Source organism: Drosophila grimshawi, unplaced genomic scaffold (assembly GCF_018153295.1).
Source record: "Drosophila grimshawi isolate 15287-2541.00 unplaced genomic scaffold, ASM1815329v1 contig_44, whole genome shotgun sequence".
NCBI classification, from domain to species: Eukaryota; Metazoa; Arthropoda; class Insecta; order Diptera; family Drosophilidae; genus Drosophila; species Drosophila grimshawi.
In genome coordinates, this window is record NW_025063240.1 from 7,114,909 (window position 1) to 7,141,500 (window position 26,592).

Genomic DNA, 26,592 nt, shown 5'->3' on the forward strand with positions numbered 1-26,592 from the left:
GCCATGTCATATAAGATATTTGGTACGCCTGCGCAGCTGGAACTAAATGGCAAATTCAATGGCAATTCACACTCGTCCGTCAATTGCTGGAAGTTGACTTTAGGCGCGTACTAAAACAAAACAATGACAATAACCCGATGGAAACCCGGAGACCGGCTCTTGGAGCGGAAGTGTGCGGAAGTTTCTCTTCCATGGAAGGAATTGCAATGTTGAAACGTGCGTGGGTTGCTCTTTGCATGAGTTTGCAGTTTGTCCTGATCAGAGTGAATGAGAAATGCTAACTGAGTGAGTGTTTGAGCATTATATAATTGATGTTTGATCTGGAATTTCACAACGTAATACGGCGGCTGTTTACTTTGGAGCGTACGAGTCTGCTAATGGCTCGTCGAGGCAATTATCGGCGGTATGCTAATGGAACTTTGAATAGGTCATACTCCGGTCTCCTCTCCTCTCTCCCTCTCCCTTTGCATCAATGGAGCCTATGAGGTTATTGTTTGCACAGCCAGAGAAACTTAAAGTATGATTAATGTGGCTACATTAGGCATAGATATATATATATATATACACATTGGTGTACAATGAGAGTTCGGTAGTGATTTCAACATTGCAACAGAGTCATTAGTGGACTATCCTAACAAGCTTACACTTGGAAAAAATATATTTAATAGAGTAGATCAAATGGTTTGCCAGATTTTCTATGAATTTTTATAGAATACGGTTTTAGTAGTCCTCTTAAAGCAAGAATACACATAAATTTCAAATATACCTAGTATATTCCTGGGTATTTAAAGATAGTTCATTTTACAGATATTTCGAAAATTTAAAAATGATCTCTGCTATTTAGGGCAAGTTACAATTTATTGAGATTCCCCAAACACTATCGTTGATTTTCTAAGTGCATTAATTGAAAAGTGGCTTACTCCAAGGTGGTTGTACGTGCCTCCAGCTCTACTTGTTGCTCTTTTCAAGTTATTCACACTCCTCACATCTGCCACATACATAATATATATAATACATATGCGTATATGTATTTGTCAAGTGGTTGAACCCCCATGGCATTCATTATTTGATATTGTTCATTGTTCCATCAACCTGTTTCAATTTCATTCATTACTTGCCCAAGTTTCTCGAACAATTTTTGATTGACAGTTAATCAATCTTATGGATTTTAGGCTGATTCTTTTCACACATGATTCTATTCAATTCGGTTCCGTTCCGTTTTTTGTTTTGTCTGCACCTTGCTGGCAGAAGAAACTCTTTGAGTTAATCCTTTTGACTGCAGTTGGGAATATTTGACGGATTGTCGTCTGACTTATTGACGGACTCACTGACTCACTGACTGCCTGACTGGTATAAGCAGATTTCCGGTCTGGGTAATTGTTATGAGCCCTAAGCCCTTGCAACTATTGTTGGTGCTCTTGTGGGTGTTGCTGAGCTGATTTCGACTATTATCCTAGGCTGTCCAATGTGTGTGGGTTTCACTGTACATAATAACAATAACTGCGGTATTTTCGGTTCTAGGCAGAATCTATTCACCTCCAGTTCGTATAGATATTGTTAGTTTACTTTACTTTCATATTGATGTAGAACACAATAAAAATATTTGAAGTATTTGTTATTTTATCATTTTATTCTTTATCAATTTGAAATAATTAAAATTACAATTTAATTTAAATACATTTTACATAATTTTACTGCAGTATTTCATCACCAGCATCAATAATCATTTATTATTATATCATTTTAAATTTGCTCGCATATTTATATTTAAATTGAATAAAACCTAAAGTCTGTTCGAATGCACGAAATTTTAATTACAATGTTTGGGATGCTTTCAATCAACTCTTTCTCTCGATAAAGATAAACAATAAAACTAAAATATACAATATGTAATAAATTCAGTAAATTGTGTGACTTAAAGACGACTTAGCATTAAGAGCCCGGTTATTAAATACAAAATATGTACCTAATTACTAAATAGTATGTATCTATGCGTTTTAAAAATTAACATAAATATTTACACGTGAAACAAGGGTGAGAACTTGAGGAAGAATTTAAGTTGCGTTAACCTTAAAATTGACGTCTTCAGAAGACTGTAAAGTGGCAAAACCTTAATTTGTTTTTTTTTTGTGTTTTTTTTTGTTTTTGTTTTTATTTGTTTTATTGTTGTTCTGTGTAAGTAGCTAATATAAAGAGTGAAATGGCCGACAAATGTTGAGAGCCTTTCCACCGTGTTGTAGTTGATTAGCTAGCGCTTGTTGTAATTTTCAATGTTAATCCTTGCCATTTTTATTTGTTTTTTGTTTTATTTGTTTTTTTTTTTGTTTTTGTTTTTTTTTTTTTGGTAAATTCGTTTTAATGACGATAATTATCCTGATGCTGCTGCTGGGAGCTGCCGCTGCTGTTGCGACTCCTTTTACTTTGTGTGGGTGCCTCGCCCATGTCCAGGCTCTCATTGTCGCTATCCATGGTCTCGCTGCAGTCGCCATCGTTGTCGCCACCCATGTCATCCTGTTTCCGCTTGGCCGTTGCCATTTCCGCCGCATGACGTTTGCGCCATTTGGTGCGACGATTCTGAAACCAAACCTGTAACAATTCCAAATTGAAATGGCAAACTTTAGAAATGTGTGTATGTGTGTGTGTGTGTGTATGGCAATTAAAGTTTTAAATAAGCTGCCGGCCAAGTTTCATGTGTAATTAGGCACAGTCCACAAGAGCAGGCACACATTGTCAAAGTCATTAAGTCGAGGCACCGTTTTGCGAGCATTACCCATTTCGCCCCCGTCTCTCACAGCCCATAAGTCGCATCATCAACGCCGGTTAACCCTCAATTAAGACAATATTAAGCCCTGGACAGCGTTGGCGTTACCCAACAGCAGTTACACAAGCCAACAACTGTAGCTGTAGCCGTAGCCGTAGCAGTGGCAGTGCTAGCGGCAGCGGCAGCAGCAGCAAAAACTATGCAAAACCATGACTAACGTCTTTGGTTGCGCTTCATTTTCCATTTTGCAACAGCCTCAACGCGCTGGCAACATATGTTGCATGGCCCACCCTGCTCGTGCTCTCGTCGGCCTCTCGCCCAAATGGGGGATTATACTGCATAGGCCTAGACACGTTTTTCTCAAGGCGTGTGCTGCTGCTGCTGCTGCTGCTGCTGTTTCTGCAAAATCGGGCATAATTTCAACATTTGTTTGATGATGGAGCACTTTTGACTGGCACACGACACGAGCTCATCAAGCAGCCAACAAACATGTTGTAGTTCAAGTCATTAACAGCGCTTTTGAGTGGCCATTTTAAAATAAAATGAATCAATTTGATAAGAGCATAATATAAACGGTTTTTTCTTTTAAATGTTGCTAAATCATTTATAAGTTGCTTGAGATAAGAGAGATCTCAGTTTTTTTGTTAATTGTTCATTCTCGAGTTGCTTTAGCTTGTCAGGGCTTTAATAGAGTGCGGTTGCTTTTAAAAAAACTGTCTCATTAAGCAAATTGGCTCTGTCTGATTTTAATAAAATTATAATATAAACAACGCCGGCCAGACCAGGCAAAAATCACCGTTGCCAACGACCCAGAGGTGCCATTAAACCAGATACAACATAATTTACAACTTCATTTGCACATTTGTGTAATTATTATTTGCAACATTATGCGAAATAAAAATACAATTAATATTTTTTCGTGTTTTACATGCGGCATGTTCTCGCATGCCAACGAAGAAAACAGCAACCGAAAAGAGATTGGGTCTTCTTTGTTTTTTTTTTGTTCATTTGCCCGGCTCCAGCACAGACAAGGCAACAACAAGAACAGCAACAACAACAACAACATTAGTTGGCATCATTAAGGCTGCTTTTCATGGTCATTATTTTTTGGTAACAGCTGTGTCCATGTTGTTCGGAATTTGCTCGGCCAAAATGTGAACTTGTCGCTGGTCTGGGTATTAATGGTGTTGGTTGGAGAATGTTATGCAAGAAACTTGGAAACAGGGCATCAGCCCTGTCGTTTTCAACATCATAACGATGGTGTATGCGTCATCTAGCACCCACTAAAGCATAGTTTCTAAGTGGAAGGCAACAGACTGTTCAACTGCGGATATGTCACTTGGTGTGTATATTTTTTATTTTTTTTTCGACGAGAGTTGAATGCCAAAAAACTTTAGAAACGCACAGATTGAGCTCTTGAAGCAAGTGTTGGTGAGCCTACTTAAAAACTTGTATTCATTATGCCTAATACTTGAATTCAAATAATAAAAACTTTACATATTACTGATTAGGATAGAATAAGCTTTTCGTTTTCCTGTAGCTTTAATTGAATTACAAGATTAAAATAAAAATACTAGACAGATTCTGGAGATTATATTCCAGTTTTTTTCTTTTTGAATACACCTTCTTACTGTGCATAATAATATAAATAAATAAAAGAAAAATATATATTTTAAGTTGCTTTAACATTTGTTCAGACATATGTGCAACGTTTTTATGACCACACAGCGAGATCAAGATCGCCTTCAGCTTAGAAGCGGAGGCGGTGCAGCAGCAGCAGCCTCAGCAGCAGCAGCAACAGTCGAGGAAATTTATGACAGGCAACATGTCAAAGTCAATCAAATGTTGTGGCAATCAATTTGACGTGGCAACGTTGCGTTACTCTTCGGATTGGGATTGGGATTGGTTTTCGGTGGGCATCACGGGCATACGGATTTATTTATTGCGGCCAGGATGCGACGCTCATAGTTATAAAACATATGTCGATGTTTTGGTCAGTTGTTGTTCTTTTTTTGGCACCACGGCGGGGCGTCCGTCAGGTGTCGGAGACAGACCCAGATAAGGATGAAAAGCGTTATGTAAATTTCGTAGGAACGGATGTCAAAATCATACCTTTTTATTTTTGTTTTGCCGACATCTACTATTATGCATGTATGCATTGTGTCTCGGCGCTGGCAAATATATGACTCTGACCAAATTGGAAATTTATTTGTTTACGCGCAGTCCTGTTTGCTTCAGATCGGATCGGATCGCATCGCATCGTATCGGCATGCTACGCTTGGGGTACTTAAAAGTCAGGAAAATTTACAACATGGCTGGGCGCGCACACCTTTCAAAAAAAAAAAAAAGTCCGCTACCCATTCCCCGATCGACTGACAAGTTGCAGTTACGTTTCTCCTATTGGTTAACAAACATTTTGATGCTGTTTTTGTTGTGTGTGGCTTTTAAGAGTTGCTCGTAAATTTTAGTCTGAACTACGGGCTCACCCTCCCTTTTATATGACGGTATTCGGTATAGGTATTTATGTGAGTTTCTGATTTATTTGCGTTTTGTAGCCCATCAACTTGAACAATAAAATGTCTCTCGCTCTCTCTGTATGTGTTTTTATTTGACTAATTGTGAGTCGAAAAGTGTGGAGCAATGGCGCAGTCGCTGATAGCGCTGCCTAATGGAAGACTTCTCCATTTCGGCATTGGTAATTCTTTCTCTATGGCATTTCTCTTCGTTTTCCATTCATTAACACACAATCAAATCCATTAGCTGACAACAATGGGCCAGACCAGCTGGTATTTTGGGTGTTCTATTTGTCTATTTCACTCAATACAAGTTCCTAAAAATCAATTAGACAATATTTCACATACATATCTGTCATAAGTTTTATGATCAGCCTGGCCCATTGTCAACTTGTCGGCTTGTCACTCAGAGCCATAGTTCCCCATCGGCCAAGCCTGATGCCATTGTCATTGTCACATTTGACATACGCTTCACGTCGATTTGGTCTATAAGCTTTCATTATATATGTGCTAATTATGCGGCAAGTTTTGATTTCGAATTCAAAAAAAAGGAAAAACATTTTAAAATCATTTGAGAGCCATTAGAAATAATAAAAGTAAACAATGGCAGCTTTATAAAAATGGATTTAGATCATTGTTTAAATTCAGCTTTGACATAGCTTAATATATTATTATAATTTGTTGCACACCGTTTTAAATTAGTTTTCAGTCAAGGCTTCAAGATGAAAACAGTAAGATAAACTGAGGTATTTGGAGGTTGTTATAAGTATAATATATTAAAGTCCATTTTAGGATTGGAACAAGACATTAAAATCACTAGAAAAGGCTTTAGATTACTACGGTTTCATTTCGAATATGCAATTGCAAAAAAACACATACAATTACCTCAGCAATAACATGACCTAAACCCGATGTGTTTACATACATGTACTCTGGACAATCAATGTGAAAATCTCATACATTTATGCAAAAGCGAAATCACGAAAAAGCTATAACAACGAATCATGCAATAATATTATGGCTTGTGACACTAACTATACAAGTCCATATAGACGCACAGCTAGGATGTCATTAATAATGGCCGCAGACGCTATAATTCACAGAGACAGAGACAGACGACAGACCAAGAGAGAGAGAGAGAGAGTGAGAGAGAGGAGGAAATGTGGGCGAGAGAGCGACGTGGTACCGTTATAAGAACGCACAAAATGGCGACCATTTGCATTAAATGATTGCTAAAACAGAAATGGCCCTCGGCTTCACTTGTCGGGCAGAGTGTGGGTCTGTGTCCTGTGTCCAAAAACGGTTTTAATTATGATAACAGCACAATTATTCTTGTCAAGATCATTTGGCATGCGCCCAGTTGCAGCCACACCCACACACACACACACACACACACTTGGTCTCTGGACTGTTTTGCATTTTGTGTGTCTGTCATATTTTTGGGGCTGTTTGCAGTGCTTGTTGTGTTTTTGTTTGTCAATTTGCATACTATCATCGTCATGGCTGTTTTTCATCTGTGTCTGTCTGTCTGTCTCTCTGTCCCTCTGTCTCTCCAGAAGAGAGAGCTCTATCCGCACACACACACACACACACACACACGCATACTAATTGAATATGTATGAAGCTGATGTTGTCGTCGTTGCTGCGTCCTTGCACAGAATTTAATTTACACTCACCCAAAAGTCATGCAGTCATTTGGCATGTCTATCAGACAGAGGCGAACCCAATCCTGCCCAGCACTCCAGCATTCATCTCACTGTCCATTTGTACTCGTCATCAGGCGATGTCCTTTCACCTCCCACACCCAACCTCCCCTCAGTATCTGTTTAGCTCCTGCACAAATGACGCATATTTAGCTGCAGCTCAAGCCATCAATCCTGTGAGTCTCTCTCTTTCTATCCTATTCGTTGCTGGTTCTGGATCTGGCTGTACATAGACATTTTGTGCCTGCTTCGTACGCCTTGCAATGCCAACGGACTCATTCATTGGTAATTAATCATTTTGCTCATCATAAACGTGATTTCTTTGCACTCGCCTATCTCCCAGGCTGAAACCCTGAAACCCTGATTTGTGCACACGATATCCGAAGGGGGTTGGCATCTACAAATTGCCCGACAAATGAGACAATCAAGTGTCTACTAATGAAATTTCAAATCTGAGCATATTATCATGTGTGACAGCAACTAACAGCTAGTTGAAGCGACTAAAGTTGTGTACAATCAACTTTAATTATGTTGAGTTAGATTTCAGATCCGTTTTTGAAATAAATTGACTAACTTTCTGTCTTACGAATTACAATAACAAATAATATATTAAAAACATTTTAAATATTTTTCTTATATATTTTGCAGTTTATTTTTGGCAATATGACTAAGGCTACGACTTAAGCACATTAATTAGTGACTCACTTTTATTTTTTAGCGACTGTCAATAAACCTATTTGACTAAGTCGTCTCGACGCTAAGCTAATCGGTCTGCTCACAAAATAGAACCCACCGCAAAAGCAATTAACTGGCCGAGCTTATGACTAATTTAAATGACAACCCCTATATAAGATATATATGCATATACATATATATATATATAAAGCGCGACTTTTGGAGAACTGTGCGAGACACGTGCGTTTCGGGTGAGGATTACATGAACGCTTATGCTGATGGTGATGCTGCTCGACAAATTTGACGACACAAAGGATTTATTTGTTGATAACAATTGCGGGTGAGAAACAACCTTTGGCGAAAACTTTAAAGTGACGCGCAGAAGCATTTTTTTTGTTTTGGTTTTGTTTGTCGCCATGGGAAAAAGGGACTGACGTGTGCACTAAGCCTTTAGGGCATAACCCACTGGGACAGGCAGGGGTACTGTTATACCCCAGTGGCAGACCTTTGGCGCCATTTTGTTTTCCGGGATTCGACACAACAACAGCAAAAAAAAAAAAAAAAAGAAAAAACCAAAAATCCATGAGCTTTGCGTTTCAATAAAAATGCAAATTGCCGCAAAAGTCGATGGCGGCAGTGGATGGATATTTGCTCGTATCTTGTACCTTCCGGGTTTTTTTTTTACGAGCTTTTAATTTGCATAGACTCGCATGGGGTAAAAGGTTTCTCGATGCGCTTACCTTCACCTGCGACTCGGACATTCCTAAGGCATATGCGAGCTTGGCACGCTCTGGTCCAGCCAGATATTTGGTTTGTTCGAAGGTCTTCTCCAGCGCGAATATCTGCTGACCACTGAATGTTGGGCGGGTGTGTTTCTTTTTGCCATCCTTATCGCTCGATGGATGATGCTGATGGGATTGTGACAAATTGGCAGACACTGTAAGACATCAATGGAATAAACTTTTCGTTAGACTAAAACAAATGAAAAATGGAACATTCATTTTTGTTTAATTAAGCACAAACTTTAAAAGAATAATATTTAATAATGATAAACATTACTAATTTATCAAAGATATCTACTATTAATAAACATATAAAAGTATTCATATATCTAAACCTTTTTTATACGCAAACTTATATAAACCTAAAGTCAGAGAATATGGATACTGAATAATACTGATACAATTCCATAAAATTCTTTACATTGAAAGTAATATGAATATCAATTCATCTATTTTAGTAAAATTCAACAACAATTCGATCAATAATAATACAGTTTCTCCCGTAAAACTTTTCAAATATATAAAATTTACTTTTAAGACTCGTGTTTACAAGCTCCAAAAGTTGTCGCAGTTTTCATGATTTAATTATGAAATAATAAAATTTATCGAGATTATATTGTACTTAGAGGCAAGTCGGAAAGGTAAAAGGGGGTCGAGGGTATGGCTGTTGCTGCTGTTGCGGCAAAGTTTTTTGACATTTATTAATTGTTTATGGGACGCGCTTTTGGCGACAGCTGCGATTTTGAAGAGGTGGCTGAGCTGAGAAAGCATTCGTTGTGGCTGCTGTGGGTTATTGTGGGTTGTTGGGGTTGTTTGTGTGTATTTGGCTAAATAAATGCATGTTTTACTACAGCTATTCAGTTGCGTCTAAAACAACTGCAAATTATTTGTCAAAATTGATTTCCATTATGGGGAAACAGCCAAAATCTAGCGAACAAAATTAATGCAAATTTTGTAATTAATTTGGGCAATTTATTTTGGGCAAACTCTTGTTATATTTTAAGCATAATAATTAGACACTAATTACAGGTTGAGGTAGTCGGGGTAATAAGGACAGAAAGAAAGAAAATGTTGCAGAGCTAAGCACACGTTGCGACAATTAACAAACCCAAATTGACCACACAATTTATGAGGACCACTAAACATTGGGTCCAATGGGGCTCCTCGGGCTTTCATTAAAATCAATTAGCCAAAACGACAACGACAACGACAACGACGATGACGACAAGAGGCCAATAAAAGCAGGGACCACGCCCCCCACTCGAGGGCGCTACGTGCACATACCTCCGCCTCCACCCACAACCGACCCCGGCCCCCTGAAGGCTCGTAAAGGCAGTCAAGTGGACATGGCTTGGGTTGGTGGTGGTCATAAAATTAAACGGTAGCAGTCGACTCTCTCTCTCTTCCTCTCTCTCTCTCTCTATCTATCTTCCTCTCTCTCTCTCTCTCTCTCTCTCTCTCTATGGATGGATGGTCTGAGTTCAGTTGCAGGATGGGTGGCTGCAGGCAGAGCATCCTTATGCCTTGTGTGTATGCTTTCAATTAATGTCACCCCATTATTAAATGATCCCTAATTATGTGAAATGATTTAACTAAATATGCACAGAGCGAGCCGGGCGCTAGTCGAAAAAGGTAATGCCACAATACTGTACACAGTTGCTGTGGGTGGTGCTCGTGGTCGTGGTGGGCTTGAGGGTTGCTCTTCCGGCAGGGTTTGTCATTTTGTATGGACACCAAAATTTATTTCAGCATTTGCCTTTTAAACGGGAGGTTGACTCTTTTATTTTATTTTTTTTGTTCGTGACTGGTTTGCTTTGGAAACTTGGGTCCCTTTATGATACTTTGGTGCAGTTTCTCGGAAATTATTAATTTAAACTGTAGCAGTTAGGACATGGAATGTGTGGGAACAAATAGCAGACACACACACTGAGATCAAGTACATATATGCTGATATAGATATATGCTTAAAATTAATATGAAAAGCCAAAGTTACTAACAATGAATTCTATTTATAGTTGGCTGAAGGAGGAGTGCTACACAGAAAATATGTATTCTATTCCCAAGACTGCTTTTAATTTAAGAACATTTTAAATGCAAGACTTTAATCTTGGTAAACTTTTATTCATAATAGAAAATGAGGCTTAACTTATGAATTATTTCTTAAATTATCACGACAGACGTAATTTCCAAGCGCCATTATTATATTTTCCAGCTGCAGCTGCACAATTCGTTTGCAATAAGTGAATATGTAGAAACATAAAACAAAAAGCTAAATGCAATCGCATCAACATAAATGTGGGCCATTAAATTTATGATTTTTCTTTTCGCAGACAATTCGAAAGCTTAACAAGCCAACAGCAGCAGCAGCTACAACAACAACAACACTTGTCAATATTTCCTGTCAGATTCTGGGGCTGCTGAGGGAGGCGAGGCGGCCTTTGACAACAAGGCCAAGCCTGGACCGTAACAAGCTTAATCCCAAGCAAGAAAAATTGTAGCAGTGATAATTTTTTTTTTTTTTTGTTTTGTTTGTCGCGAGTATATACCCCTCCCCCTCCCCCTTCCCCATCTCTAGATCTATTGGGCCTGCAGCTGCGTCCCAAGGACCCTCATAAATAACCGACAAATATGAAGCGTTTATTTGCTCATGTCACGGCCCTCACGCAGCGTTACAATATGAAATGAATTGGCAATGGAAATGGCAGCAGTCTCACTTTCTGGAGCGACCCTCGCCAGTTCCCGTTGCCCCCTCCCTCCGCCCCACAACAGTTGGTTCTCCCTGCGGCAGTTGTCTATAATCGCATAAGTCACCCTGTTGCCAACGCTGCATTTGCACTTTTCTCCTCGTTTTTTTCTCCTGCTTTTGTTCTCTTTCAAATACACTTTTTTTTCCTGTGCCTGCCACTTTTTTATGGCGTTAATATTTTGGGTATCGGCTTGCCTCTTTTGTTCGGTATTGATATTAATAATGTGTGGCAAGAGGGCGTGTCAGGTGGGCGTGCTGTGTTTTGGCTCAATGCCGCTTTATTGAAAATATTAAAAAGTCATTTATTATGGGATTGTGTCTGCATAGCGAAAAGGTAGCGAGAGCATTCACTGAATCAATCGTCAATAGCAACTGTTGATAGACAGTGAGAAAAATGTGTGCGATAATCAACAGTGGTTAATAAATATCCTGTGATCATTACTATTTATAATTGTCTTGGACATACATATGTACAGAAAAGATTCTTAGTAATACTAAGGCAAATAGTAATTAATAAATAATTTATGTTAAATAAAATGCCATAAAAACTACAAGTGACAAGTTTTCATACTTTTTGTGCATTCGTCATTAAATCCTCCAAATTAATTTACACTTGTTTGCCGCAATTCAAACAAAATACTATTCATTATTCCATAAACTTTTTAAGGGGAGTTTTTGTATATTTATTTTATTATATACTTTAATTTTTAATCATTTTTTATTATGGATATTTTAATTAATTTCTTTTAACTTGAGTCGAATGATTATAAATAAATTATTATGCAACCTATAAAGAAACAAAACTTGTTAACAGGAGTTCCTAAAGATCTTCAAAATATCCTATCACTATAATTTCATTTGATCTTGGGAAATTTACAAGAATGACTTCATCCTTTCATCCGTTTGGTGTCTCATTCATATAACGCATTACAATATTGAAATATCTTTATGCCAATCTCCAAAAACAAATGATAAGCAGCTTGTTTACCCCAATAAACTTAACGATTGCTTGACATAACTTCCTTTCCTGCCCTTCGACTGTTCATCTTGAGCTTTTATAATCCTCACCATAGGTAGCAGGGCTCATTAAGTGTCGCTGTATACTACCCTTTGGGCTCTGACTTTGACTCAGCATCTGGCTTCATTGCATTGTTTTATGGCCTGTTTTATGCCCGATTATATGCTTAAAGCACAAGTTTTGCTGGTTAGCGATGAGGTGGAGGAGGAGCAAAACGACACCGACACCGACACACAAAATGCCACTTGAATTTTAATTAAACGCAACAGCTAGAAGAGCTTCAGTTTATATCCAGCCGTTGTCTCCCTCTCTCTCTCTAAGTTTCCCTATCTTGCTCTCTCTCTCTCTTCTCTCTTGACTGCCTCAATCCTGCAGTCCTGGCAGCTGTGGGGTTTTTGTTTTTCTTATTTTGGGCCTCGTTTGTTGCTGTTGTCTTCATTAAGCTTAATGAATTGTGTCAAATGCAGACTGCGGTTTTGGTTCGTTGCTTAGTTGTTGTTTGCATGATTCGTGCAGCCATTTGGTAATCTGGTTATCTGGGCAGGTCTGACAGCTATATAGCTGACTGTATTTTTAATTGCCTCTTTTTTTAAGCTTGTATTTACTTTTTATATTCAAGTTAATTATTTTACTAACAGTATGTGGCTTTACATGAATGAAAGAGATAGTGTGTGAGAGAGAGAAACAGACAGAGAGAGCGAGAGAGAGAGAGAGAGAGTGAAGCAGCACAAGCCGTGTTACATACACACCAGTCACAATTAGTTTAGTAATCTTTACAGAAATATTTTAAAAATTATTTTATTTTCACATTGGTATTAAAATAATAGTTTTCCTCAAACCAAACTCAATAACCCTTTGAAATAAGCAGAAATAATGCTTTATTTTACAAACCGTTTCCGATTTCTATGTTGCTGATTTAAGCACACTTTTTATGCCATTATGGTTTGAACTCAACAACTTGCTCAGTTGGAAAATCAATAAGAAATTTGAGTTAACTCGTCTGTGTTGCACATGCTATAAATTCCATTTAAAAAAACAAAAGACCAAGTTGAGAAAACACGTTTCACTTGCTTGTCAATGGTTTTTCCTCATCGTTTCCACATCATTTTGCAAGCCAAAACATTGTCATATATTCCCCACATTTACATAAAACACAACACAACACAAATTGATTTGTTTGTGTGAGTGTGTGTGTGTGTGAGAGAGAGAGAGAGAGAGTGTGCGTTTATTATTTACATAAAAATTGTATATTTATTTATTTATTATTTGTATACACGTATTTATGGCTGAAAGATGCCCGCCGACGTCGACGAATATGCGACAGCTGCTCAGCCAGACAAAACCGAAAAGCAACAAAAACAAAAACAAAAAAAAAAAGGAAAAGGAAAAACTTTTACCGGAAAAGCGCCTGTTGTTGTGTGTTGCTCTATATAAATGTTGGCTGTATATATACTAGTATGTTAAGGGGGGGTTGTGTTGTGGGGGGGTGGGGGGAAAGACATAAGATAAAGGCAGACGCAGACGCTGCGAGAATATGTTGCCACATTATTATCTAGACGATGGCAGAGCGAACCAACAAACAACATGATGGGGGTTGACTCATACTCTCTCCCAGCAGGGGATGCCAAAATGGGGCAGCTGTGCGTGAGTGTGTGTTGGTGTGTGTTGGTGTGTGAGTTAGTGGTGTGTGTGTGTTTATATGCTTGTAGGCTGTCATGTTAACAAGGCAGCAAAAGCTTTATGTGTACGTGTGTGTTAAGTGTATGTGTGTGTGTGTATGTGTGTCTGTATTTTGGTATACTGTGTGTTTTATTTGAAAGCTGCGCACAGAGGACATCGCACCAAAAATGGCGGTCGTTCATTTAAATTTTTATCTGCGCACAAAAGTATGCTATATGTGTTTTGGGTGCCACTTTGTTCTGATTTCAGTTATTTTTTTTCATTTTGTTATTTCATTGTTTGTGATTGCGTTCTTTATTTGGTATTAATAATGCCATTGCATTTCATTAGCTAATATTACCTGCAATTTATTGCATTCAATTTATGTGGCATATTAATTAAATGTGAGTGGCATTAGTTCTATTTGCTTTATTACCTGCCACACTTGGTTTATGATGTCTACTTTTGCTTCTATCATTATTTATTTGCTTTTATTATTTGCAATGCAATTCACTAAATCCAATTGCACAACTGACAATTTCAAGCGAGTTCATTACTCTCTCTCTCTGTAGGGGCAATCGTTTGAAGGGCTCAACTTCATATGAATGCATTAATTTGGTCGTTATCGGTTGTACTTATCGCATTGCAAGTCAATTTAGTCAGTTAATTAGATATATATGCATCATTGGATAGGTTAGTTATCAACGCTAATCAAATGTGCAAACACAGCTATCAGCAGCTGCAATATAGCAAAGTCTGCAAATATTATATTATTTTTGTACTAATGGGAATTCAGCGTAAATTCAATTTTCAATTATTAACAATGCTCTTTTTGTTTCTTTTAATGATTCATATTTTTACTTATTCTAAGTGAAAGTTGTTCCCAAAATCTAGAATATTCGAAATTTTCTAATTTAAAGAATGCTTTTCCACAAATAGAGTCAGTTTTTTTTAAGCTATGAACAGGTATAACTATAACCACTTCGCAGCTTACTACACTTAACTCCCACTTGAGACTAGCCCAGCACTGTTTGGCAAATCAATTGAAATAATATTTACTTAATCGAAGCTGGCTACCAAACATTCCACGACACACTTCAGAAATCAAATCGAAAACAAGACACACAACAACAACAAACACGATGCAACATTTCTCTGTTACGATCTGGTGGTGATCTCGTCACTAATTCAATAAGAAAATTATGTTCAATTTCCGACTTTAAGCCCAGTCGCCAAACGTCAAATAGTGCAGAGTCATGGCCGCAATTAAAAGGCAAACAGCAGCTGATGCTTCCACTGAGTACTCCCCAGCTGCTGCCTGCCTGCCAGCTTGCCTGCCTGCCTGGTTGGTTGGTTGGCGGTAGCCACAACACACTAAATCAAATCAAATCAATTGCCAATGCGAACGATCATTAACCATAACTATAGCAGAAAGAGCAACGAGGGCGACGAGCAGCGGGGCGAGGGGCGTTTAAATAAATAAACAATGTGAAAACGAGTTCGAATTTGAGTTGAAGCTGGAGTTGGAGTTGGAGTTGGAGTTGGGCGATTACTTAATGAGCTTAGGTGTGAAGTGAATGTGGGAGAGTGAAGGGGTGGAGCGGAGCGGAGCGGGTATGGCCCAGCTCAGTGCCTTATAAATAGATGTAATAATGAAGTAACCAGAGATTCAGAAGAAGTCGAATGATGCTCGAAAGCGTGCGAGTAAATTAATTTTTCATATGCTTTGCAGTTCGAACATTATCTTTTATGTGTAGTCATTGTCAGCTCTTTACTTGGATCGCCGGATCGTTGGATGCGTCGATTGCCGATCGTTGATCGCTGATCGTGTTAAAGTGATTCTCTTGATTTGTATTTTTCTTCTCTCTTGTTTTTTCTTTTTTTTTTTTTTTTGGTTGTTGGTCTTCTTTTATTTATTTGTTGGCCGCTCGCTTTTAATGAGTCGAACAATGCGCCGTGGGGCCTGCACTAAGCACATTGGACGCGTCATATTGGTAATCACTTGAGTAGCGATCCATGATCATTAGGGGCAGCTGCCTCATTCGCTGCGCTTTGTTAACGGTATCAACAACAGGAAGTCGGCAACCAGATCTGCCAGCTCTGCAACCGATATAAATGGGTATCGAGGTGTGGCTTTCATTGTTGACAAATCATCGGAGGGGCAACAATTGTAACCAAATTACGTGCCACCGTGCCACTGAATGCACTGATTGCTGAGTGCCTCTTATTTGCAAATTAGTGCACATATTCATTTCATCTCATTTCACTTACTTGTATTTGACAATCGCTCACGCCACGCTATCGGATTCGCCACCAATCCCTGCAGTCCCGGCCAGTACAGATGCGTGCGATCCACAATGTGTCCGGCGTGCGTCTTCAGTGGCGCTCCCTGGCTCTGCGATAGGTATTGGGCCATGCCCGCCGCAGCGGCGGCTATCGAGAAGCGTGGTATGCCAGCTGTGGATGGAGTATTGCAACATGTGAAAAGATGTCTCAAGAATTCTTAATGAGTCTTAAACAATTTTTCTTGGATAAATATTCTTAATGATAAGCTCAAATTAAGAACTACAATCTCAATTCAAGAATATATTTTCAATATTGAGAAAGATTATAAACACGAATAAATGTTTATATTCAAGTCTAAAAGGATACTAAAAGATGTCTTAAAAGATACACCAACAAACATTAAATTCTTAAAGATAATTATGTTCTCACTCTTGAATGGAATATATTAATCTTAAACTCTAATTAAGATCTGTAATATCAAATCAAGAACATTTTTAATAAATTCGATGAAAGGTTCTTCATTATAGAATAATTCTATATTTGAGATTTTTTGAGTCTGTTTACTTTAAATATATTTTGTGCTTTAGTCAATAATACATTCCGGATAACTTTGTAAAGATTCACATGAATCTCTTGATCAGCTCAAGTTCATAAAGAAAGATGCTTCATTAATGCTCAAATCTTAAGATCATATTTATTAATAAAGCTAAGCAAATCGGTTACCAAATTCATAACTCAATTAGTTAGTAATGAGTTTGACCGAGTTTGTTTCTGTTGTAATAAAAAATTATTGGCATACAGTTAAGACAGATTTAGTCACTATTTTTAAATATGTCTACCAAAAATCTTGAAGCTTATATAAACTTTATAGCTAACCAAATATTCTTCATATTAGCTTCTGTTGCCAGGTCCAAAAACAACAAAATGCGGAAAAATAAAAGCTTCAAACATCTGTCTACTCATTGTGCCTAGAAGTTGGACCATTAAAGCGATTTGAACGAATTAATTAAAGGCCATTAAATAATTTGTCATAAAAAGAATGAGAAACATTTTATTTTGTTTTTTGTTGTTTCCAACTGAACCAAAAAAAAAAGAAAAAAAGAAATAAAACAAAATCAAATCACATAAACGCCCTCGTTAAAAATAATTAAAAATGTTATGGTAAATTGTCAACGCCCCGTCGCAAAGATCGCTCCACTATGCCCCTCTTTCCCCCCGCCCCCGCCCCTGCCACACTGCCCCTGAGCCTCCTCCTCTTTGCCTACATCACTCTTTTTTTCTCTGTAATTTCAAACAAAATGTTGACCCACTCCTTATTAGGCTTGTCGGCTCTGTCATGGCGCACAATTGGGCTACATTTAACTGTCAAAAATTGAAATCATTTTAGTGAAACGGCAAAGTCATACATATATGTTGTATCTCAACCCTCTCTCCCCCCTCCAATCCTCCTCACCTAACCAGCTCTTTTCGTGTGTCATTTTGATTTAATTACAAACAATTTGACAACTAATTGCTAAACGTTTAAGTATCGCATTACGTTTTGCGTCATTTTGCAATTTTGATATTATATGATTTTGGAAATTGTGCCCAATAAAATGCTCTACTCTCTGTGCTGGGACAGGGGGCGGGGGGCTGAAGAGCCTACATTGTTTGTAGTTGGTGCTGCTGTTGTTATTGTTGCCATTTTATTGTGGAATCATGTCAAACCGGATTCGTGCACAAAAAAACCATTTGTTGTTGGCATTTCTGAACCAACCAGTTCCCAAAGCATTTAAAACAATTTTTGGGGCCATGTCTAATGTCAATTCAATACATTCACATTGCATAATGATGGGCAAAATGGTACTTGTAATGTGGCCCATATCATCCATCTAACTTTACCAGAACTTAATATTGAACAAAAAACAGCCTTGGAAATTTTGTGAACTTCTACTTTGTTGACATATAAAACAATAATTTATCCAAGAAGATCTTATTTATTTTGATTTCAAGTTCTTGTCAATTATTTGTAATGTTATGATAAAGATTAAACTATCTTTGTATATAATATTAAACTAAAATTCATTAAAATGCATAGTTCATCTAAAGAATAAGCCTTGATCAAAGCAGCATTTAAGAATCGGCATATTTTTGATCATTTTTTGGTAGTGGAAAATGTTTACTATATTGTTTGCTTCCTTTTAAAGGAGTAGATATAGAAATATCTCTAATTTATATTTATATGTGAACCTTGTTTATTTGAATATTGATGCCATATAAAAAATCAAAGCAATACACTGCAAATAAAATGCTGAATATTGACAAACATGCCGAGCTCAGGAAACTGAAGAATCTATTTATATATTTTAGGGGAATCTTATGTCAAATAAAATAAGATTTTTCTCCTTAGGACCTTTTGAAATCCACTTTCCGAATTCAGCTGAGTATAATGCCACTTTCTTGAGATTGGTTCAATATCTGATAATATTCTACTCACCTCCCGTTAAAGCACTTAGACCCGCCGATGTTACCGGCGGCGGTTTCGATAGTATCGTATCGATGCCATGCGGATTGGCAGCACCGTGTGTGTTTGTTGTTGTTGTCGAGCTGCTCGAGCTGGAGCCGGAGACACGCTCACTAATCAGATGCGAATTGGGACTGTGGCCATAGACGAGGCCATTGCCGGTGGCACCAACTCCACTGCCTCCGATGCCCTGTGCAGTCTTCATTTCTGTGGTCATTGAATGCAGCGCCGCCAGCGGTGGACCCAAAAAACTCAATGGCAACTTATGCTCCATGTTGTTGTTGTTGTTGTTACTGTTATTGTTGTTGTTGTTGTGATGGTTGCCACTGAGAATGTGATTGTTGTTGATGTTGTTGTTGCTGTTGTGCAGGCTGAGCGGATTGAGGCCGCTGTTCTGATGCTGATACTTGCGACTGGTCAAGTTCTCGGGACTGTAGTCCGATGGCGGCGGACTGGACTCACTGTTCTGGCAATGATCCTCGCCGCCGCTGCTGCGCTGGCTCAATGCAAACGATTTGGCGCTATCCACACCAGGACTGGAGTTGTGCTCGTAGCGCGGCGAGGGCGACGATTCCGAATGGAGGCGTGACGATGCCGGCGGTGGCGTTGTCGATGGTGAATCCTCTGCCGATGATTTCGCCTCCAGCAGACGACCGCCCACAGAGCCAACATGTGCAGCCTTCAACAGCATTAATGGGCTGCTCAAACCATTGCTGTTATTATTGCTGTTGCTGTTGTTGTTGTTGTTGTTGCTGCTATTGTTATTGTTGTTGTTGTGGTTGCTGTTGCTGCTGGCATAGGCTGCTGCTGCGGCAGCCGCACTATGATAGTCGGCCAGCTGTTGCTGATAGTCGGCGGCAGCCATCGCATGCGCATGCACATCAGCGAAACCATTGCTCAAGCCCGCTGCAGCTGCAGCGGCCAAATGGTGACGCTGTGCCGCCGACGGCGGACTGCCCTGGGCGGCGGCAGCGAAACTATGATGCCGCATATAGGGATTGATGAGATCCATCTCCGTGGGATCGTTGCCGGGTGAATGCAAATAGTCGACTGTGGCGCACTCGTGCGCATTAACCGGACTCGGACCGGATGCGATTGCGTTTGCGGGCAGGCGATGATAGAAGCTTGGCGGCAAGGCAAGATTGAAGGCCGAATTGGCCGACAACTGAAATGTGGTCTGGGCTAGATGATGCTGATGTTGTTGCTGCTGGTGCTGGTGCTTGGTGATTGTTGGTGTGGGAGATGGATTATTGCTGCTGTTACAGCTGCCATCCGCGGGCTTAATATTCAGAAATGGACTACCCAGCTTGGAATTGGAATCGTTAGGAACGCGTTGCACTGATCAAAATAAAGTCAAGTCAAGCTGATTACTTGAGTCTTTGGGATTGCACAACTTTATATATATATTTATATCGCAAATAAATATATATATTTATATATATTTATAATTTGAGCACTTCGTATAGATTTTAGAGTTTGAGCTCAGTGTTTCACTTGGTGTATTTTGTGGCACTTCAAGAACTCGAAACTTGTCGTGATTTGGATTTCGATATTTTATGCCGCGCGCGCGTGTCCGCTTGTTTAGGCCTAAGACTAACGAATGATTTCGAAATTGAGTCGGACGACTTCACTTCACCAAACGCCAGAGCAATCTCAGCAAAAGAGCCAAGCAGGCAGCAATCGCAACAGAAGTGGCAGCAGCAGCAGCAGTGGCAGTGGCAACAGCAGCAGTAGAAGCAGCAGCAACAACCCCGTTGGTTGTTGCTCTTTTCCACTCATTGAGCATTCAGGCGCAGCATCCCAAAGCGCAGAAGAGTGAGAGGAGAGACGCAGACGCTGTTTCAGTCGCTCTTTGGTAAATCAGTGTTGTTTGTGTTTGCTTGTGTGCGTTCCACAATCACTGTAAACATGCATTGAAGCCTGGAACGCATTGGCATTGGCACAAAACGAATGGGAATTTTATTATGTACATCATTAAAATCAACTATTTCGGATTGGATTGGAGCTGGAACTGGACTGGTTGTGTTGCGTTGCCTCGCACTGAGAGTGTGCGAGAGAGTCATGTGTGTGTGTATCTGTGTGTGTGTGTCTCTCTGTCTGTATGTGTGTTTGGTTGAGTGCATTTACAGTATTGTTATTGTTGTTTTTGGTGGGTGGCCTCTGTTTGAGGCGCAGCTCGACTGTGAATGCTGTTTATTTGTTTAAAAAGCTATAAATATTAAGTGAAGCTGTAGCTGGCAGGGATTGAATAACAGTATTATTGTTTTTTATTTTATTATTATTTTCTTTTTTTTGTATTCTCTGCACTTGTTCATTTAAATAATTAAATTTTGTAATACGTAATAAATATCCATAGAATGTGGTGAAATATAAAATCATAAAAAAAGAGGAAATGAATGAAATTATTGTCATGAAAAGTTTATTTTAAATACGTGTACAGATATACGGTAAAAATATAAATATTAGCAAACTTTATGAAGTATTTGAAAAATGTATGTAATAAAAGCTTAACGCTACTTAGCTGTAAGCTTTAGAATTTACATAGAATTTAATTATATTTACTATATAAGCAAACTAAACTAAATGAAGCTTTTTAATGCTGCCATCTCAGTAATCTGCGCCCGTTATTTAAAATTGATTGCCAGCACGCCCATTTATCAGCACTCAAATGCAAACAAATGAAATAAAAACTTAATTAATACGCTAATTAACATTTCAATATTATTATGTGACTGTGCCAGCAACGACAACCGATTTACATATTCGCATATGTATGCGAATGTGTATTTGTATGTGTATGTGTATGTGTATATGTATATGTGCATACATACTTATATAGCAATACATATAGCAAATAGCAAAGATACCCACACAAATACAAAAATGCGCTTCATTTAATAATAAACTACACAATTTTAATTTACTCAGACACAAAAGAGCAACAACAACAACAACAACGACGACGACGACGCCGACGATGGAAAGACAAGCAACTGAAACGCATGGGAATTGAAACAGCGCCACTTAGGCCACACCCACCACACTGAACACATGAGCGTATGTGAGTGAGAGAGAGGGAAAGAGAGAGAGAGCGCGCGCAGCAACCGCCATTGTTTGCCTCACTTTTCATGTGTGTGTGAGCAGTGAGAGCAAATTGTTATTTTATGCTCAAGTTTTAACTCAAACTCAACTTGGCAACTTGCACAGATTTTTTCACCATAGCTGTTGCTGTTGAATCCGACACAGTTATTCTCGATTTAATAGACTTTATTATCTATATATATATATTTATATATATGTGAATGTATATTTATATGTCCAAAGCCAGCTCTGCTTTATTTGCTCTTCATCTTTCAGTTCGATAATCTTTTCAATTCAATATTTAAATGTATGGCTACAACAATGTCATAGTTGGATGCTTATCGCACTTAACAGATCTCATAGACAAAAGGAAAAACGAAGGAAACTGGGGAACTTTTTTCGGTTCTATAAAATATGACGTTCCACTCATAAATAGTTAGAACTAACAGCAGGCATACAATAAAAGAATCTAACAAGCTACTAAAAACTTTAAGGAAAAGATAACAAAACACAGCACAAATGACTCGGCCTATGAATAAACTCTAGCAGTGATTGATTTATTGTTTTATTGCGGAAAAAAAAGAAGAAGAAGATATGACAATAGCGATAAGCAGAGAATATGGCTTGGAATATCTTCTTTATGGCAGTGCGGGAGTATTTCAAATCTAAAATGGCCCAAAGTTGATTAAACTCAACTCGGCCCAGACACAAGAAAAGCGGGTAATTAATAAATAATTTGTGAGCCCCATTTTTTCACATGTTGGCACTAAAATCAACCAAGAGCTAAATACCCATGGCTAATGTGAATGGTCAGTCAGACAGTGAATCTGACTTTGGCCACACAGTTCATTAAACTGTAAACTGACAGTGGGCCACAATGCAGTGGAGATCAAGACAAAGTATGTACATGGCTCAGACTGCAGGTATTTATGACTCTTTTCTTGAGGTGGCAATTATAAAGAGTGGAGCCCGAACAATGCACAGAAGTCATTTTTAAAAGGGTCTTATCTGCCATGCTGATAAAAGAAACAAAGGTTGTGTATTTTCAGCATTTACAAGACAATACAGCGTAGGAAAAGAGCTTGGAATCTATATCAAAGTTATGTCAGTAAAATATATAGAAATAAATATTTATAAATATGCTGTGTATGACTACGAGAATATTAAAATCATAATATATATGTATAAGATAAACTAATCAAATAGATAATATAATTGTAAGATCTTGTCATCAATTTTGTGAAAAATGTATTATTTTTTGTATTTATGAAGAATGAATTATCATCTAGAAAAAGAAAGGATTGAGCTGAGGTTTTTACATTTTTAGGCTTAACGATATTATTCCCTTAAAAGTAATATAAAAACATTATTAAATCATTATTTTAAGTATCGAAAGGAAAAAAGAAAAATGTACATTTTCAGAAAATCTAAGAATTGTTATCAAAAGTTGAGAAAACACATTCAATTATTATTTATTATTATTATTCTTATGTTTGCCAATTATAAGCATAATTTTTCAGTTAAAGGTACTCTGAAATACTTTGTGTGCTTATCTTAAATATTTATATAGGTGAAAGTCATTCTCCCTTTTAAATAGTATTTATCAGGTTAAAACTCATCAAAACACCAAACACCTTCGCACACACACACACAGACTTACACATCGACAGACTTTAAGCCAAGTGTAATCAATTCCACCCTTGACCAGTGTTTTGAGTGTAACCAATGCTCAATTTCTCTCAGCCTCAGTAATCCTATTTGAAATTTGAATTTCCTGTTGCTAGTTGAGCAGCAGCTGTGGCCATTGATTGAATCGACCTTTCAAACGCTGACCGCTTGCAAAGCAAATCAGAGACACACAAAGCTTTTCGCACCTACAGCAAATGTGCTGGTTTTTTTCCATTGGTTCTTGGTGTTTTATTATTATTATTATTATTATTATGGTGTATTATTATAATGCGATTTCAAAATGAAATTGGGGCAACCGCAAAGACACCAACGCAAGAACATTGCCAAGATGGGTCACATGTGCACAACATTCTGAGCATATTGACATTCGACATCATCTGAATGGTCAGCACAAAAGTGAAAAGACAAACATAAATGGAAAAGAAAAGAAAAGAAATGAAAATCTCAACATTTGGCATACAATTTGCATTATTTTTATTTTTTGTTTGTTTTGTGTTGAGGATATTACTCAAAGTTAAGTCGGTCGGGGTTACCGGGATTTGATGTATGTCAAAGTTACGTGCGCGTTAAAATCTTGTCTAATTTAATATCTATAAATCCCGGCTATGACAGCGTTTACCCCATTCAGAGCCCGAAAAAAGGGTTGTTCGGGCCTAACCTTATCAACGTGGCAAATTGATTTCGGCTCGTTATGCGGTCATTGGGGTATATCGTGTTGGTTTAGCATGGTCAAAAGAGACCAAATTGTAAAACCGAAATTGGCCAAACGTGCGTTACAAATTAATGTTTGTTCTGGATTTGTTGTTCCCCACTTACTAAAAAATAAATATATATATATATATAAAATTGTTTTTCGTTCCCTTTTTTTTGTGTGTGGTTTTGTTTTTGCAAACAGGTCATAAAACCCTTTTTTACTTCAACACAGAGCCAGCGAGGCTGATGCCGAGTTATGTGGTGTGAATGCTTTGGGGTCGCATTGAAGGTGAAAGGGTTGCCTTATTGATAAGCAATCAATATGGTATTAGTTGGGCTTGTCATTGTCTGATATCAATATGGGTTATTAAAATTGATATGCTTGGCCTTACGAGGGTGTACAATGTATAGTGCAGGAAAGAGAACGGTTAAAAAGATGTAAAAAAAAACACACACAAAAAAACTTTGATGCCGCAAGTAGACAGCTTGTTGAAGATTTAATTGGGTTATTGCTTAAATAGTTAAAAGAAATGTTTATATTTATAGAACAACTATTGGCAGTTAAATATTTAATCAGTTTTCACTGTTAGTCTGGAAATGAATAGTGAATGGATTCATGGATAGACCATCTAACCAAAAAGACTTCTCGATGATCAAATTGTAAATAATAGCATTAGGTAAATGGCACATAAAACACGTCTGATTTTTATTAGACTCACACAATTTGATGCCTTAATAATGTGAACTCAGATAGCACATAACCATATGTGTACATATGTATATGTATATGTATGTATATATGTGCAATCCAAAGACAATCCTCCACGAAACAATTGCGCTTCTCTTTGCACTTTTCTCATCATATTTTTATAGCATACTTTTGTGAGCACTCACGTTAGATCAGAAAATGTCGCTTCTGATTGCTTTGCTTTGTTTACATTTTCAGGCTATTGACAGGAATTGAAGTGGGAATAACAGGGGAGTTTGAGTAGTATGAGTTGGATATAGAACAGAGGCACAGACGTGTACGGCATATCAAACGACGAGCACACGACACATGTTTCAATCATTTTCCATTTTTATTTATTGTCAGCGTTTATTCTGCTGACACTTTTCCTTTTTTTTTCGTTTTGTTTTTTTTTTTTTGTATGTCCGTGCGTTTAGAAAACAATTTGCAAATTGCTTTAAGTCGAAACACCCCGCCTAAATGCCAGCTGCAATGAATCACAATTTAAATATCACTAAGTGCGAAAGTGTTTTTTTGACGCAGTAATTAAAAACTATTTCGCTTGCCAGCTAATCAGCTTAAGAAAACTCTCGACAAATTTTAATTTCCTTAACATTGCTCATAAATTATTACCATTTATAAAGTGTGTGTGGGTGCGTCAACTAAAATCCATATAAAAAAAAGTAAGTGTCAAGGCTGGAAAAACTTTTTTGCTTGGCAACCTTGGCAACGGGCGCATCAAATATGTCAAGTTGTTTGTAACACAAACTGAGCGATTTCAAAATACTGATAAGCCAACTGTGATTTGATTTATTTGATTCACATAAAAGTTTCGCAGACATAAATTAGCATAAAAACTAAACAATTATTTTGGCAAATGTTCGATTTTTTTTGGTTTTTTTGCTTTGACAGAGTATTTGAGCTGCCTACTTTCCAGTTGTTATTTTCATTGCCGCAGTGTTGTCCGGCTGCCAATTTATCCCCACTCAGGATCTCTCCCTTCCTCTTTCTCTTTTTCTTTCTCTTTCTCTCTCTCTCTCTCTCGCTCTCGCTCTGTTTATTTCTCTCACTTTCTGTCTGCTTTTACACATTGTTGTTCATGCAATTTCAATTACTTTTGCTGTCGATTTTCGAATACGTTTTGGCATTTCAATTCGATTTGCAAGCATCGACCCCGCCCACCACATCCCTTCGCCTTCGCCTCACCACCTTCAAGTTGATTTCAATTAAACTGAGTTGCCCCATTGGCGCGGCTGCTTCTTGACGTGTCGCGAATGCAGCTACCAAGTTTATTCGCTTGTTTTCTTTGGCCAACAACTGCTGTTGCTCTTTGCTGTTTGCTGTTTGCTGCTGCTTGGCATTTAATTGTTTTTCTTCGTTTTTCATTTTCCGATTTTCCTTTCCACTCTGTCGTTCCTTTTTTCGACCACTTGCATTTTATGGCGACGCGAAAAAGCTGTTTTCCTCGAGTGCCCATTCGAAGAGGGTTGTTGATGATGTTTAACTCACTGGAGTGAGCTCGTTATTGGAGTGCGGCATTGGGGTATATATGACAGTGGAACCCAACAACAAATCGAACAAGTCTAAAGCTAAAATATGTCTTTGGATGCAAAAAGGTAAACAAGAAAATAGATCAAGTACAAAAATACCTAATACGTCTGCTTACATTTCTAAAAATCAATAAAAGAGGGGATTTAATTAAAAGCAGACAGTCTTTGGATTTTACATATGTACTCTCAGAAAATATAGTCAAAGA

At 38.0% G+C, this 26,592-nt stretch overlaps 1 protein-coding gene across 1 annotated transcript; it reads right to left on the reverse strand.

The window, feature by feature from the left end:
* Window positions 1-2,355: 2,355 nt before the first annotated feature.
* Window positions 2,356-19,953, reverse strand: LOC6557360 (homeobox protein Nkx-6.1). The gene is made up of 4 exons (XM_032742722.1): window positions 18,620-19,953; window positions 16,129-16,314; window positions 8,393-8,589; window positions 2,356-2,586 (listed from the first exon to the last, which is right to left on the reverse strand). The coding sequence occupies exons 1-4, from the start codon at window positions 19,656-19,658 to the stop codon at window positions 2,356-2,358; spliced, it is 1,653 nt and encodes a 550-aa protein (XP_032598613.1). The 5' UTR covers window positions 19,659-19,953.
* Between the last annotated feature and the right edge of the window lie 6,639 nt (window positions 19,954-26,592).